Source organism: Meles meles, chromosome 2, assembly GCF_922984935.1.
Source record: "Meles meles chromosome 2, mMelMel3.1 paternal haplotype, whole genome shotgun sequence".
Classification (NCBI taxonomy): Eukaryota; Metazoa; Chordata; class Mammalia; order Carnivora; family Mustelidae; genus Meles; species Meles meles.
The window spans coordinates 141,408,108-141,421,546 of NC_060067.1; the positions used below are offsets into that span (position 1 = coordinate 141,408,108).

The window sequence follows — 13,439 nt, forward strand, 5'->3', positions numbered from 1 at the left end:
GTCCATTGGTTTCCGTTGAATTTCACAAAGCTTTTTCCATTTGTTTTTGCTTTGCTTTACACCTTTCTTCCTCTGAAGTTTTTCCCAAATGTAACATTATTTTTCCTCTGATTTCTCACCATCAGTATTTTTCCAGGGTTGGGAAGTCTTAACAGCTGTGTTTTCCTCTGGAGAAGTATCTAATGCCCCCGAGAGAGGTGTGTCATCTGCAGAGAGCTATCTGCCACCATGAAGATGTTCTGAGGGCCTTTAAGACCTCTTGAGGTTTAAATAGAGATTCACACTAAAGGGAATATAGGAATTCCTCTTTATTCAGCTGTTTACGAGCATTTATTTCCTTTACCTTTTTTTTTTTTTTTTAAGGCCAACCCAAGTATATCTAGGAAGGCTTTTAGCTTTAAGTATTACAGAGTTCCCTAATGTTTGTACATTGCTGTGGATATTTTCTAGAAGAAAAATGGGCTCCTGAGACCTTTTGTATTAGCTCTACACTTCGGGAGCCCAATCCCTTCTTTTTTTCCCAATCTAATCTGTAGGCCAAGGTGATACAGAGCACTTTAGGTTTTTAAGATATCATATTTTTATATCATTAAATACTGAGAACTCAGAGGTCTCTGACCCTTGCACAGAACCTTTCATCCTGTTGTTTTAATAATATAATAAAAAAGTAGAAAATTTTTATCAAAGTATTTGATTCTTAAATTGAAATGAGTACTCCTTCATTTTAATGTTAGTACTAAAACACTGTTCATGAATTGGCAGTAGTCTGAAAGGGGAACACTTCAGACCATCATAGTTTCATCTCTGAATGATAATGTGATTCTAGTACTATACTCTAACACAAATCGCTAACATTATTGATTACTTATTATGTATCTGGCTCTGTGACAAGCCCTTGCATTTTAAAATTTAAATCCACAATGATACTATTAAGTTGGCACTATTATCCCCATTTATAGGTAGGAAATTAGGGCATAAAATGCTAACTTGTCCAAGATTATGTAATAGAGTGTCAAGAGTATGGATTAAAATTTATTTTTCTCTGACTCCAAAGTCTGTACTCCTTACTACTACTACTATTTCTGCTGTGACTATGGATATGTGTGTATGTTAAAAGCCATACAAACTACATTGTAGCATAGCAGATTAGGGCTAAAATGGAGATACAGCATTTGTCTCTTCAGTGCATTTCCTTTACTTGCTATTGTACCTTGACATTTTGGGGGTAAGATTTTTATTTTTATTTACTCATCAAGTACAAAATGTAAATTATTAGAAAATGCCATAGAAATTACATTCACTTAAATTTTAAGATGTACACTGTGATGATTAGTACTATGTTTATGACATTAACTTTGTTCACCTTAGTATATAAATGGCTAGAGTTTACTTGTTAGTTGGAAACTTGAAGGCCTCATATTTTGGCTTTCTTCCTATGTTCACTTCCTTGACATTTTTAATTAAATACTTTCTTAATACTTATAGAACATTAAAACTTGTGTGAGTTACCGGAACTGGGTGTTAGCTTGATTGTAAAATTCTGTTACATTAAATGCACAGAGAATTCAGTTAAGTGTGTTGTCTACAATCCTTTAGTGGGAGAAAACAAAATCACTTAATTTACTGCCCTCCCTCAAATAAGCAGAGTCTGCATTCTTTTTTTTTTTTAAGATTTTATTTATTTATTTGACAGACAGAGATCACAAGTAGGCAGAGAGGCAGGCAGAGAGAGAGAGGAGAGAGAGAGGGAAGCAGGCTCCCTGCTGAGCAGAGAGCCCGATGCGGGACTCGATCCCAGGACCCTGACCTGACCATGACCTGAGCTGAAGGCAGCGGCTTAACCCACTGAGCCACCCAGGCGCCCCCAGAGTCTGCATTCTTAAAGCCAGTTACAATTTACTTATTTTTTTTTTTTTTAGTATTTGTTTATTTAAGAAAGAGAGAGAGCAAGAGAGCAGGGGTGGAGGCAGAGGGAGAGGGAGAGAGAAACCCAAGCAGGCCCCTCGCTGAGAGCAGAGCCCAACTTGGGGACCCATCTCACAACCCTGAGATCAGACCTGAGCCAAAACCAAGAGTTGGATGCTTAACCAACTGCACCACCCAGGTGCCCTAGACAGGTACAATTTAATTAAAATGAGTATTTGCTAATTTTTGATTTGCCAGAAGCAGCCTAAAAGTGGAGATCATGGTCTTAATTATATATAATTTAATTTTGATTATTTTCTGTTTCTTTTTCATAAATGTAAAATTGACCATTTGGTAAAATGGTTTGGTACCCTTGGATATTTACTGGAATGAAATAGTGAAAGGAACAAAGATTCTTAGAAAAGTAATTACAATGTAAGTGTCCAGTGAATTTATATGTGTAGTTGGCTTCGCACTGCTGAGAAGTGGGCAATGTCCAAGTGACAGACTGGGGAGTTGGGGAGAAGATCTCTAAAAGCTTTTGTGGATATTTTTGTCTTCTTTAACTAGGGGGAAGCCATTGTTTGCGCATTAGAATGAGGCTTTCCATATTGGCAGCAGTGGTGTTTTCAGAGGATTTAGAGTAGTGAAAATAAGGTAACTCAGTAGGTTTTAAGTTCTCTCGATATTTTACTACAATTTAGAAAACAGTAATTATTAGGGGTGTCTGACTGGCTCAGTCAGTAGAGCATGTGACTCCTGATCTCAGAGATCTTGAGTTCAGGCCCCACGTTGGGCATAGAGCTTACTTAGAAAGCAGTAATTATTAATGATGAAGAAGTTAGCTCTAAAATATGAAAAAAATACATCCTATTTAAAAATAAACTTCTTGGGGGCACCCAGGTGGCTCAGTGGGATAAGACCTCTGTCTTTGGCTCGGGTCATGATCCCAGGGTCCCGAGATGGAGCCCCACATCGGGCTCTCTGCTCAGCGGGGAGCCTGCTTCCTCCTCTCTCTCTGCCTGCCTGCCTCTCTGCCTACTTGTGATCTCTGTCAAATAAATAAATAAAGTCTTAAAAAAAAATAAAAATAAAAATAAACTTCTCTTCCCCTAAACTCCAGTTACTGTTCTCTCCACTGGTCTTCCCAAACATCTTGAGAATTGTCTGTATTCATTGCCTTTTCTTCTTTGCATCCTGTTTACATTAACGTATCTCACACAAATGTTTTTTAACTGAATATTGAATATGTGAGTGTCCTTTCAATTAAAGCAGAAGAGAAAAAATATCTTTTTAGAGGATATAAATATTTGCCTCTGCTTGGGGAAAAAAGGGGCAGACATGTGAGTTAACTTCAGAAGAGGCATTTCAAAAATTCAAGCAACATGAGGAACTTTCATTTGGTATATTTGAATTTCTAAGAATATATGAAATAAGCCAAATCCTCTTTTTAGGTGCTATCAGCTGCCTCAGCTGCAGGGGTTTCTGTAGCTTTTGGTGCACCAATTGGAGGAGTTCTTTTTAGCCTGGAAGAGGTAGGTAAAGAAAACAACAACCATAACATTATGTATAATTACCATTAAAATATATATTTTGGTACACTTTTCAGTTTTATAGCTAGTGTAGTAGATATAGACTGTGTTTTTAAGTTTTCAGGTTTAACTTCATAAAATTATTTTTCGCTTATTCTTTCCTATAGAGTAATACATTACATGTGTCCTTTACCTTGAGAAAAGCCTTAAAAATGTTATTCATGTATAAATATTAAGTGATTATTTAAAGTTAACTTTGTTGACATACTTAAAAGTAAGCAGAAATGGATTTGGCTTAGTTAAATGGGTTTAACCACTGTTTGTTAAATTATCACCCATGTTTTTATTTTAAAAGTTTTAATTAATTCCTAAATTGTGAGTTTGTCTTGTATGCTTATTTCTGGGGTAGTTATTCACGTTTAAGAAGATGATTTTAGTCGCATCAGTGGCATATTTTCTGTTTTCTCTGGTGCTTAAGACTTTTTTACATGTTTACACAAAAATGTGATTAGGAATGGTTTAAAATTTTCCAGTTTGTGTTCTTTTCCTCTTTTATCTTTAATATAGAAGAAACAAATACTTGTTTATGAGCTAATAGGAGTTGGTGATGGTGCATTTATTCTTAACTGCATGATTGAATTGGAGGTGGAACTCATTTTGAAAATAAAACAATGCTACATATCTGAAAGAATTATTAGACATTTTTGATCAGTTGATATTGGGAACTTGTAATGATGTGATAGCCAAAGTTAATAAAACATCAATTTTTTTCTTACCACAGTAAAATGTATTATATGTAAACTCTAGTAAACAGCAAAAATTTAGACTATGATATTAAAGTTATATCACAAACATCTTATAAAATTATACTATTAATTTTTCTCTCCCCCCCTTTTTTTTAGGTTAGCTATTATTTTCCTCTTAAAACTTTATGGAGATCATTTTTTGCTGCTTTAGTGGCTGCATTTGTTTTGAGATCCATCAATCCATTTGGTAACAGCCGTCTGGTCCTTTTTTATGTGGAGTACCACACACCGTGGTACCTTTTTGAACTGTTCCCTTTTATTCTCCTCGGGGTATTTGGAGGGCTTTGGGGAGCCTTTTTCATTAGGGCAAATATTGCCTGGTGTCGTCGACGCAAATCCACCAGATTCGGAAAGTATCCTGTTCTTGAAGTTATTGTTGTTGCTGCCATTACTGCAGTGATAGCCTTCCCTAATCCATATACCAGGCTCAACACAAGTGAGCTGATCAAAGAGCTTTTTACAGACTGCGGTCCTCTGGAATCCTCTTCTCTTTGTGACTACAGAAATGACATGAATGCCAGTAAAATTGTCGATGATATTCCTGATCGTCCAGCAGGCCTGGGAGTATATTCAGCTATCTGGCAGTTATGCTTAGCACTCATATTTAAAATTATCATGACAGTATTCACTTTTGGTATCAAGGTAAGTGCTAATATGAGGTGCTATTTAAGTAATTTTGACATGTTTAAGAATTGTATGTGAAATGAGCAGTACAATGCTTATCTAAAAGTGGTTATTTCATAAGTGTAGGTGAAAAAGTTCTTACCTTTTATGTTTCATTTTAAGTAATGAATAAAAGGATTCTTTTGGATATATTGTTGAACATGGTTATCTGTTACTGTGTAACAAATTACCCCCAAACCCAGCAATTTAAGATAACTCTTTATTTTGCTCTTGCTATTGAGTCAATAATTTGAGAAGGACTCAACTGGGCATGCTTTGTTTGTGGTCTGTCATCAGGCATGGCTAGGGCTGGTCATTTACCACCTGAGCTGGGAAGAGTCAGATAACTGGGTCTGGAACATCTGGGCTCCTGAACATCTCTTTCTCTCTGTCTCTCTGTCTGTCTGTCTCTGTCTCTCTGGCATTTAGATTTCTTACACGGTAGCTCAGTGTCCCAAGAGAATTGTTTTTTTAACCTGGCCAGGGAAGTCATGCACCATGCCTCATGTTACTTTTCTATTTGTCTAGGTAGTCACAGAGGCCTGCCTCCTAATGGGAGCAGTGCCAGGGAATTCATGATCATGTTTTAAAAGCACTTACATTAGTTTCCTTTTGCTCCTATAATAAACTGCCACAAACTTGGCTTAAAAATCACACATATTCATTATGGTTTTGGAGATCAGAAGTCCAAAGTTGGTCTCATCGAGCTAAAATCAGGTTGTTCATAGGGATGTATGGAGATTGTAGGGGAGAGTCCATTTCTTGCCTTTTCCAGCCTTCTAGAGGCTGCCCATATTCCTTGGCTCATAGCCCCCTTCTCCCATCTTCAGAGCCAGCAGTGGGTAGTTAAGTCTTTCTTTTACCTCATTATCCTGACACTAATTCTAAATCATTCTTCCACATTTAAGATAACCTTTGTGATTACTTTGAGCCCACCCAGGTAATCTAGAATAATCTCCTGTTTTAAAGTCAGCTGATTAACAACCTTAATTTTTATCTGCAACCTTAATTCCTCCTTACTGTGTAACATAAGGAATTCATAGTTATTGGGATAAGGAAACTTTGAGGAGCCCTAACTCCACCTGTCATGCTATAGGGTATTTGCTTGAAAGGACACTGCAGACTCTGTTCAATTACTAGCATGTGAATAGCTGTCTTTTTCCATCAAAGATTTAAGGGAACTAGGCCCAGTGCCCTGGCACATTACTTCATTTGAATGTGCAAAAGTGAGAATAACGTTCATTAATTAGAGATTTGCCAATAAATGTAATTTTCTTATATGATTGTCAGTGCTGTTTATGAAGATCAAATGTCAGCTAATTGTTTTTTAAATAATATTCACTAGTGATAATATTCTTTCACAGGTGTAACTTATGTGGAATAACACCTTAATTTCAACAAAATCATGATAGTTTTTGAAATATGGTCTCTTTCTTTTCTGTTGTTCTCTATTTAGTCCTCTGGGTGTGAGTGTTAAATAATAGAAAAATCTTGAAGTTAAAAGTTTTTTTCATAGTGAATCAAGTTAGAGCAACTATTGAAGCTCCTGTCTGTGTAAGCTGATTTTCTGTAAATCCCAACTTTCTCATTTTTAGTTGAGCTACAGGATGCTGGAGACAATTGGCAAGTCTTTGTTAAGTCTCGCATTGCGCGGTGCTCTGGCTGAAGAATCCTCACTGGCAGTAGAATAAAACATGTTTTGATCTCTTCTATTTATTTGGATGCCTTTTAATGATCCTGGTCCATGTTCAGCGTGCCATCATTTTGTGCTCACCTCATTTCCTATCCAGAACATTTTAGAACTATTAGTATTTCAATCTTTAAATGATCTTGCTTAAGATGTTTACTATTCCTGTTTTCTTCATTAAATTTAATTGATCAATAAACATTTTTCTCCTTATATATATCACTAAAAAATATTTGAAGGATCTGGTAAGATTGTCTGCTTCACACTTTACCACTTAAAAGGAATTGCATCTAATATTTTTATCATTTGATAGACAACAGGTATGTAGGAAGGATGTAATTGTGGAGTAAAGGACAGTACTTCTCACAGAATTGATTTTATTTTGTGAAAACTGCTTCATATTGTCCTTTTTTTTCCTTCCCCATTTCAGCATAGACTACTAAAAATTTTGTTAGGGACTGGCATTAAGGAACCCTTGAGCTAAAGGATAAATAAACTTGGGTTATTTTCTCTTTGGGCTGGAGAATGTCACGTGGTACTTTGTAACTGAATTCATGAAATTATTAAGGTACTAGTAGAACAGTATTTTGCTTTAGCTTTATTTGTACTTGGATTTTGCTATATAAATAAATTGTGAAAAGAATCAAAAGTGTTAGAAAGAGGTCCATGGAATGTAGATTCCAAGCGTCCAAGTAGAGACTCTGCGCCCAGTTAAGCACTGTGTTTCTGTTACAGGTGCCATCAGGCTTGTTCATTCCCAGCATGGCCATTGGAGCGATTGCCGGAAGGATCGTGGGGATTGCAGTGGAACAGCTTGCGTATTATCACCATGACTGGTTTATCTTTAAGGAGTGGTGTGAGGTTGGAGCTGATTGCATTACACCTGGCCTTTATGCCATGGTTGGTGCTGCTGCATGCTTAGGTAATTTAACTGTGTCTGTGGATGGATGTTTGTGAATCTGAGAGAGAAAAGAGCGAGAGTGAGAGCACGTTTATGCTTAGCTGGTGAGGTGGGTGAGGGTGGTACAGGACAGAGGAAGAGAATGTTGGAACTAAAATGAAACAGTACTACTATTACATGGTGTTTATATAGTACTAGTTTTCATTTTGCCTGTCTCTAAACATTTGTTAATGTAAACATTTAATGGTGGTTAGCATCTTTTAAATATTGTGTAATGGTTTGTGACAGAAAACATCTCAGTACAGCATAGGCTTAATTTGAATCTTGTCCAAGGAGAGTTTTTTCTTTTCACCGTCAAGGATCTTGGCTTGCCTATGATGACCGTAACATGATTCCTGAGATTAGCATTCTAGCAAAGCGTCAAGTAGCTCTGGCTCTGCAGTGACTTAGAGTTGGCTGTAGTAGAAGATTTCTTTACCAGCCGTCCTCCATTTAAGGTGCATGTATAGCAAAATGAAGAAAGGTAGATATTAGTTTAATGAAAAAAATATATATCTGCATTAAATATTTAAGAGTCTATGTATTGTCCTCTTGGATATGAAAAATAGTTATTTCTTTTTATATTTAAAATGTCAGCTGAATTTTGGTTATGATATTTAATAATAGTTGGTATTTTGACTTATTTTTGTTCAGTGAATCAAAATTATATAATTACTGATCTTCAAAAGTATAATATCAAGTCCAAGTGAGGGAAAGAATCATTTTCATCAAAGTAGCAATTATTTAGTAGTTACCCACTTTCTCTTTAGCACTTTCTCTTCATCAGTGCTAGGTGTAGGTAGTGATACAAAAAGAAGTATAAAACATGGGCCTAACCTCAAGTACAGTCAAGTTGGGGAGACAAGATCAAAACTGAGAAAACAATACTGAGCAGTTTAATGATTATATAATGAGTATTACATAATGAGTCTGTGAAAGTTAAGGAATCTAGAGAAAAAGAGAGCTGATGTAGTTCAGGTAGAGTAGAACATGAGCTTTACTTAAAATTGGTAGCATTTAAGCAGACTGCGTGGCTCAGTCTTTAAGTACCTGCCTTCAGCTCAGGTCATAATCCTGGAGTCCTGGGATTGAGCCCCCCATCAGGGTCCCTGCTCAGCAGGAAGCCTCCTTCTTCCTCTCCCTCTCCTCTGCTTGTGTTCCCTCTCTCCCTGTGTTTCTCTCTGTTAAATAAATAAACTCTTAAAAAAAAAAAAAAAGATGAGTAGCATTTAAAGAAGAGGACTTTCTCTTCTGATGGTCGTGTGGGTTAAAATGATAGTACCTATGGAAGGTGCCAATTTATAAATGTTAATAAAAGTGGGGAGGGGGGTTCAAAGAAACATAAAGAGGAGGACTTTTTTTTGAGGAATATAGTCATCTGAAGACAAAGGAATTGGGATAGGGATAAATTTAGTATTCATGGAGCTTTGAAGATACTGACAATATTGAAGTAGAGAGTGCGTTTTGGGTACTTTTGGGAAATGAAGTTGGGTTAGTGAGAAGGAACCAGATTATGAAGAGGCAATGATTTGTGTCGAGATCAATTTGTATTTGGAATTGGTCACATCTGTGGAAGAATTGTGGCTTTGGGATTTGTAGCTTGACGACTTTGGGAGTGTTCCTTTGCTTTGATTTTTTATTTTCTTATCTTTAAAACAGAAATAATAACTTTTTATCTCCTACTGTTGTTTTGAGGATTAAATGAGATCAAATGCATGTAAAGCTGTTAGCACAGTGCCAGGTTAAAATAAGTAGCTTAGTTTAAAAAAAAAAAAAAGCCTTTATGAACTGACTAGGGACATGCCTGGCATAGTGTAGATATGTAATATATAGTCCCTTCTATTTTTAGGTTAGAAAACCAAAAGGAAGAGTTTAAGCTTAATAGAGTATGAACTAGTGAGCCCTGGTAAGTTTTTGAGCGAAGAAGCAACATGGTGAAAGTAGTACTTAGGAAAGAGTAACCTGGGAACATGATTTATAAAGTGGATTGAAGGTAATGGGGCCTGTAGTCAAGGAGGTAAGATAAAATAGTATTAAAATTAAGGAACAAAGTCTTGAGAGTCTGGACTAGTTTGGTAATAGTGACAGTATTGAGAAAGGGACCCATAGATATTTTGCAAAGCAAATCAAATAGGACTGGGTGAGGGTCTAGGTGTTGGGTTAAAGTAAAGAGATGGATCTGAAATGACTGTCTAGGTCGCCAAGAAGAATGTAGTGCTGGTGCTAGAGTCAGGGAAGTTGGAATGGGTAGCTCTTTGGGGGGAAAAGAGGATTTTGGTTTTAAGTGTGTGGTGTTTTTTGTGACAGTGGGTCATCCAAAGTCTTTTTATGGTTGGAAAACGAGACAAGCAAACAATAAGATAAGGTCTACAGAGTTGGAGACATGGGACAAATGCAGTAGTATGTGGAGACATGTGGATTATGAGGCATCAGCATACAGATGGTAGTTCATCCATCTACTTGGGTCAGTGATTTGGGTAAACAAATAGATGAGTTTTCTAAGGGAGGGGATATTACCCTGTTAACAGAAATTACAAGGCATTGAAATATTTTACTCATTTTGAAAAGATACAGAATAGAGATGTGTATTAAATTAATATTCTACCCACATATGAATTTAATTTGTAAATTGGCAGCTGTGACATAAAAGGTAGCTCTTACATGCTTCACCAAATTCTTAATAATCAGCTTTCATAAGAGTGAAATTATGTCCTTGCTATAGCAATAAACCAGAATGGCAAGCTTGCTTTAGTTGGTTGGCTGTGTACTGTGAAGTAAACAGGTTTTGAAATGTTATTTTGTGTTAACTAAAGAAAATCATTGTTTCTCTAGATCTTATTAAAATAGTGAAAATTGTCCTAAGAGAGGAGTAACAGTTTTTGTTTTTTTTTTTAAGATTTTATTTATTTATTTGACAGACAGAGATCCCAAGTAGGCAGAGAGGCAGGCAGAGAGAGGGGCGGGGGGCGGGGGGGGGGGGAGCCGACTCCCCGCTGAGCAGAGAGCTCAATGCAGGGCTTGATGTGGGGCTCGATGCGGGGCTTGATCCCAGGACCCTGAGATCTGACCTGAACCGAAGGAAGAGGCTTTAACCCACTGAGCCACCCAGGTGCCCCGAGGAGTAGCAGTTTTTGATGATAATCCTTTTCACTAAGTTTTATTTACAATTCATGTTCAAATGCCTAGTACAAAAATTCTATTAATATGTCCCTGTTCTCCTTGACCAGTGGTGCTTATTTTTATTTTTTATTTTTTTCCAGGTGGTGTGACAAGGATGACTGTCTCCCTGGTGGTTATTGTGTTTGAGCTTACTGGAGGCTTGGAATACATTGTTCCTCTTATGGCTGCTGTTATGACCAGTAAATGGGTTGGCGATGCTTTTGGTAGGGAAGGCATTTATGAAGCGCATATCCGGTTAAATGGATACCCTTTCTTGGATGCAAAAGAAGAATTCACTCATACCACCCTGGCTGCTGATGTCATGAGACCTCGAAGGAATGATCCTCCCTTAGCCGTCTTGACACAGGACAATATGACAGTGGATGATATAGAAAACATGATTAATGAAACCAGCTACAATGGCTTTCCTGTCATAATGTCAAAAGAATCTCAAAGATTAGTGGGATTTGCCCTCAGAAGAGACCTGACAATTGCCATAGGTACCCTTTTTAAAAAATACACACACATAAATCTATCTATATCTGTATCTGTTGGAATCTACATGTATTTAGATATATATAGACATATAATAGATTTCTCAAGAAAAGGAAAGCAGTAATATTTAATAGGTTGCGTTTGTGGGGGCGAGAGGTGTATTTTATTTATGTCCCTGGAAGTCTTATATTCATTAGAAAAGGAATTATGCATCTGAATTATTTCCCCACTAAGTACAGTTTTTTGGGTTGGTTTATATTTATTGGAATAGATAGACATTCTCAATGAATGAGGTGAAAATAAAATAAAAAATGGTATGATATGTCAGTACAGTTCTTTTTAAAGAATCTTTTCATTTATTAAAGATTTTATTTATTTGAGATAGAGTGTGCTAGAAAGAGCATGAGGGGGCATTCAGAGGGAGAGGGAGAAGCAGGCTCCCCATTCAGCAGGGGGCCCGATGTGGGACTGGATTCCAGGACCCCGGGATCGTGACCTGAGCCGAAGGCTTAACTGACTGAGCAACCCAGGCTCCCCACTAAATGTAGTTTTATCTTTTGATATGGCATTGTGTCAGAGATCGAAGTCAGATTCTTTCTTTTTCCACTGATACAAACCTTGTGAAGTTGATATTGTTCATAATAGCATATAAGATAAGGCCTTAGCAAGTGCCAGGGCATCCCACTAAATACATTCTTATATTTAATATTGGCTTATTTGAATGCAAGTTATTGAAAATCTCATCTACATAGTCTGTTTCATATCAGATTCACAGGTTTTCCTTTTTCAGCTTTTGGATTTAGGTTTACAATATTAACATAAAATATCTGTTTGAAAGTGAAAAAAATTGAAATTTTATTTTGGTCAAGTGCTGTTGAAAATTATATATAAGTCATATTGTATTTTGAGCTTTTATTCCTGCAAATATAGATGAAAGGCATTAGCCATATTATATTATTTCTTGGAGATAAATTAAACTTTTATGAGGAGGAAACAAGTTGTGTTCCTCCAAGATTTATTTTTCTCCGTATCTTACAGTCCTGAAGTATTGATGAGGAGGCTAATAAGGCCTTTTCTATACAATCTGATTCCTTTCCCACTTTTCCCCCAAATCCCAAAGGTGTTAAAGGATATTTTCATCAAGCTGTGGTTTTCATACTCCTGAGTTTTCAGTGGAGGATCATGAGCCAAAAATATTAAACATTTGGTCCTGTGATCACATCCTCTACAACTTATCTGTATAGCCATTTGCAAGAGGATTGTAAAATAATTTAATTCTTGTGCTGTTGGAAGAGGGAAGACTTAGGGAAGTATTTCTCAAATCAGAATGGAAATGCTCTGTTTATAAGAGCTATTAAGGGGCTCCTGGGTGGCTCAGTGGGTTAAAGCCTCTGCCTTCAGCTCAGGTCATGATCACAGGGTCCTGGATCGAGCCCCACATCGGGCTCTCTGCTCAGCAGGGAGCCTGCTTCCCTTTCTCTCTCTCTCTCTGCCTGTCTCTCTGCCTACTTGTGTTCTCTGTCAAATAAATAAAAAATCTTAAAAAAAAAATAAGAGCTATCAAATAAAACAAAAGTGCCTACAGAGAATATTCTATTTAGTTAAGGAAAAGGCTACAGCTTTGGAAGAGTTTTTTAAAGACTAGCAATCCTGTCATTCCAAGTTTTGCTGTAGGTAGTAGAATAGTTGTCGAGAGTGGGCAATATGTATGGTTAGACTTGGCTCTTGTGTTTAAGTGTTTCAGCTTCTAAGCTATTACTGTGACCAAACTCACAGAGAAGAATTTCATTGTGTAGGTTCATATTCTTTAGGTTTTAATGGTAGCAAGCCAAAGAAAAGAAAAAGGTCAGAATTTTAGAATTTACTTAGAAATTTAAAGGAAAACAAGGGTTTTTAAAGAAGAAGAAAGTGTTAAAAGTTAAGAATTACTCCTAATCCTGCTGACTCTGTGGATATATTTTTCAGTTTTATTACTATCTTGAAACAGAATATTGTGATAGCAGATAATGTCAGTTTAAGGGAATAGGTATACTTTAGACATGTGAAATAACCAGTCATGTCATCAGAAATGTTTCACATGTGATGACTTTTAGGACACACCTTAAATATTTACCTACAAATATTTTTATAACGTTTACATTTTTGAATGAGAAAAATAGGCCTGTACATGAGGTTTTGTATATATGTGTAATATATAAACTATGTAATTATATGTGTTTATATAAAATATTTTATGAAAGACAAAAAAATGC

At 36.5% G+C, this 13,439-nt stretch overlaps 1 protein-coding gene across 4 annotated transcripts in view; it reads left to right on the forward strand.

The window, feature by feature from the left end:
* The window catches only part of CLCN3 (chloride voltage-gated channel 3), a 99,329-nt gene that overhangs the window by 71,946 nt on the left and 13,944 nt on the right, over positions 1-13,439 (forward strand). For all 4 annotated transcript variants that reach the window (XM_045995026.1, XM_045995044.1, XM_045995035.1 and 1 more), the window contains 4 exons: positions 3,360-3,440; positions 4,340-4,885; positions 7,329-7,515; positions 10,794-11,192. In XM_045995026.1, coding sequence (XP_045850982.1) covers positions 3,360-3,440; positions 4,340-4,885; positions 7,329-7,515; positions 10,794-11,192 — 1,213 coding nt within the window. The remainder of the gene's footprint in view (positions 1-3,359; positions 3,441-4,339; positions 4,886-7,328; positions 7,516-10,793; positions 11,193-13,439) is intronic.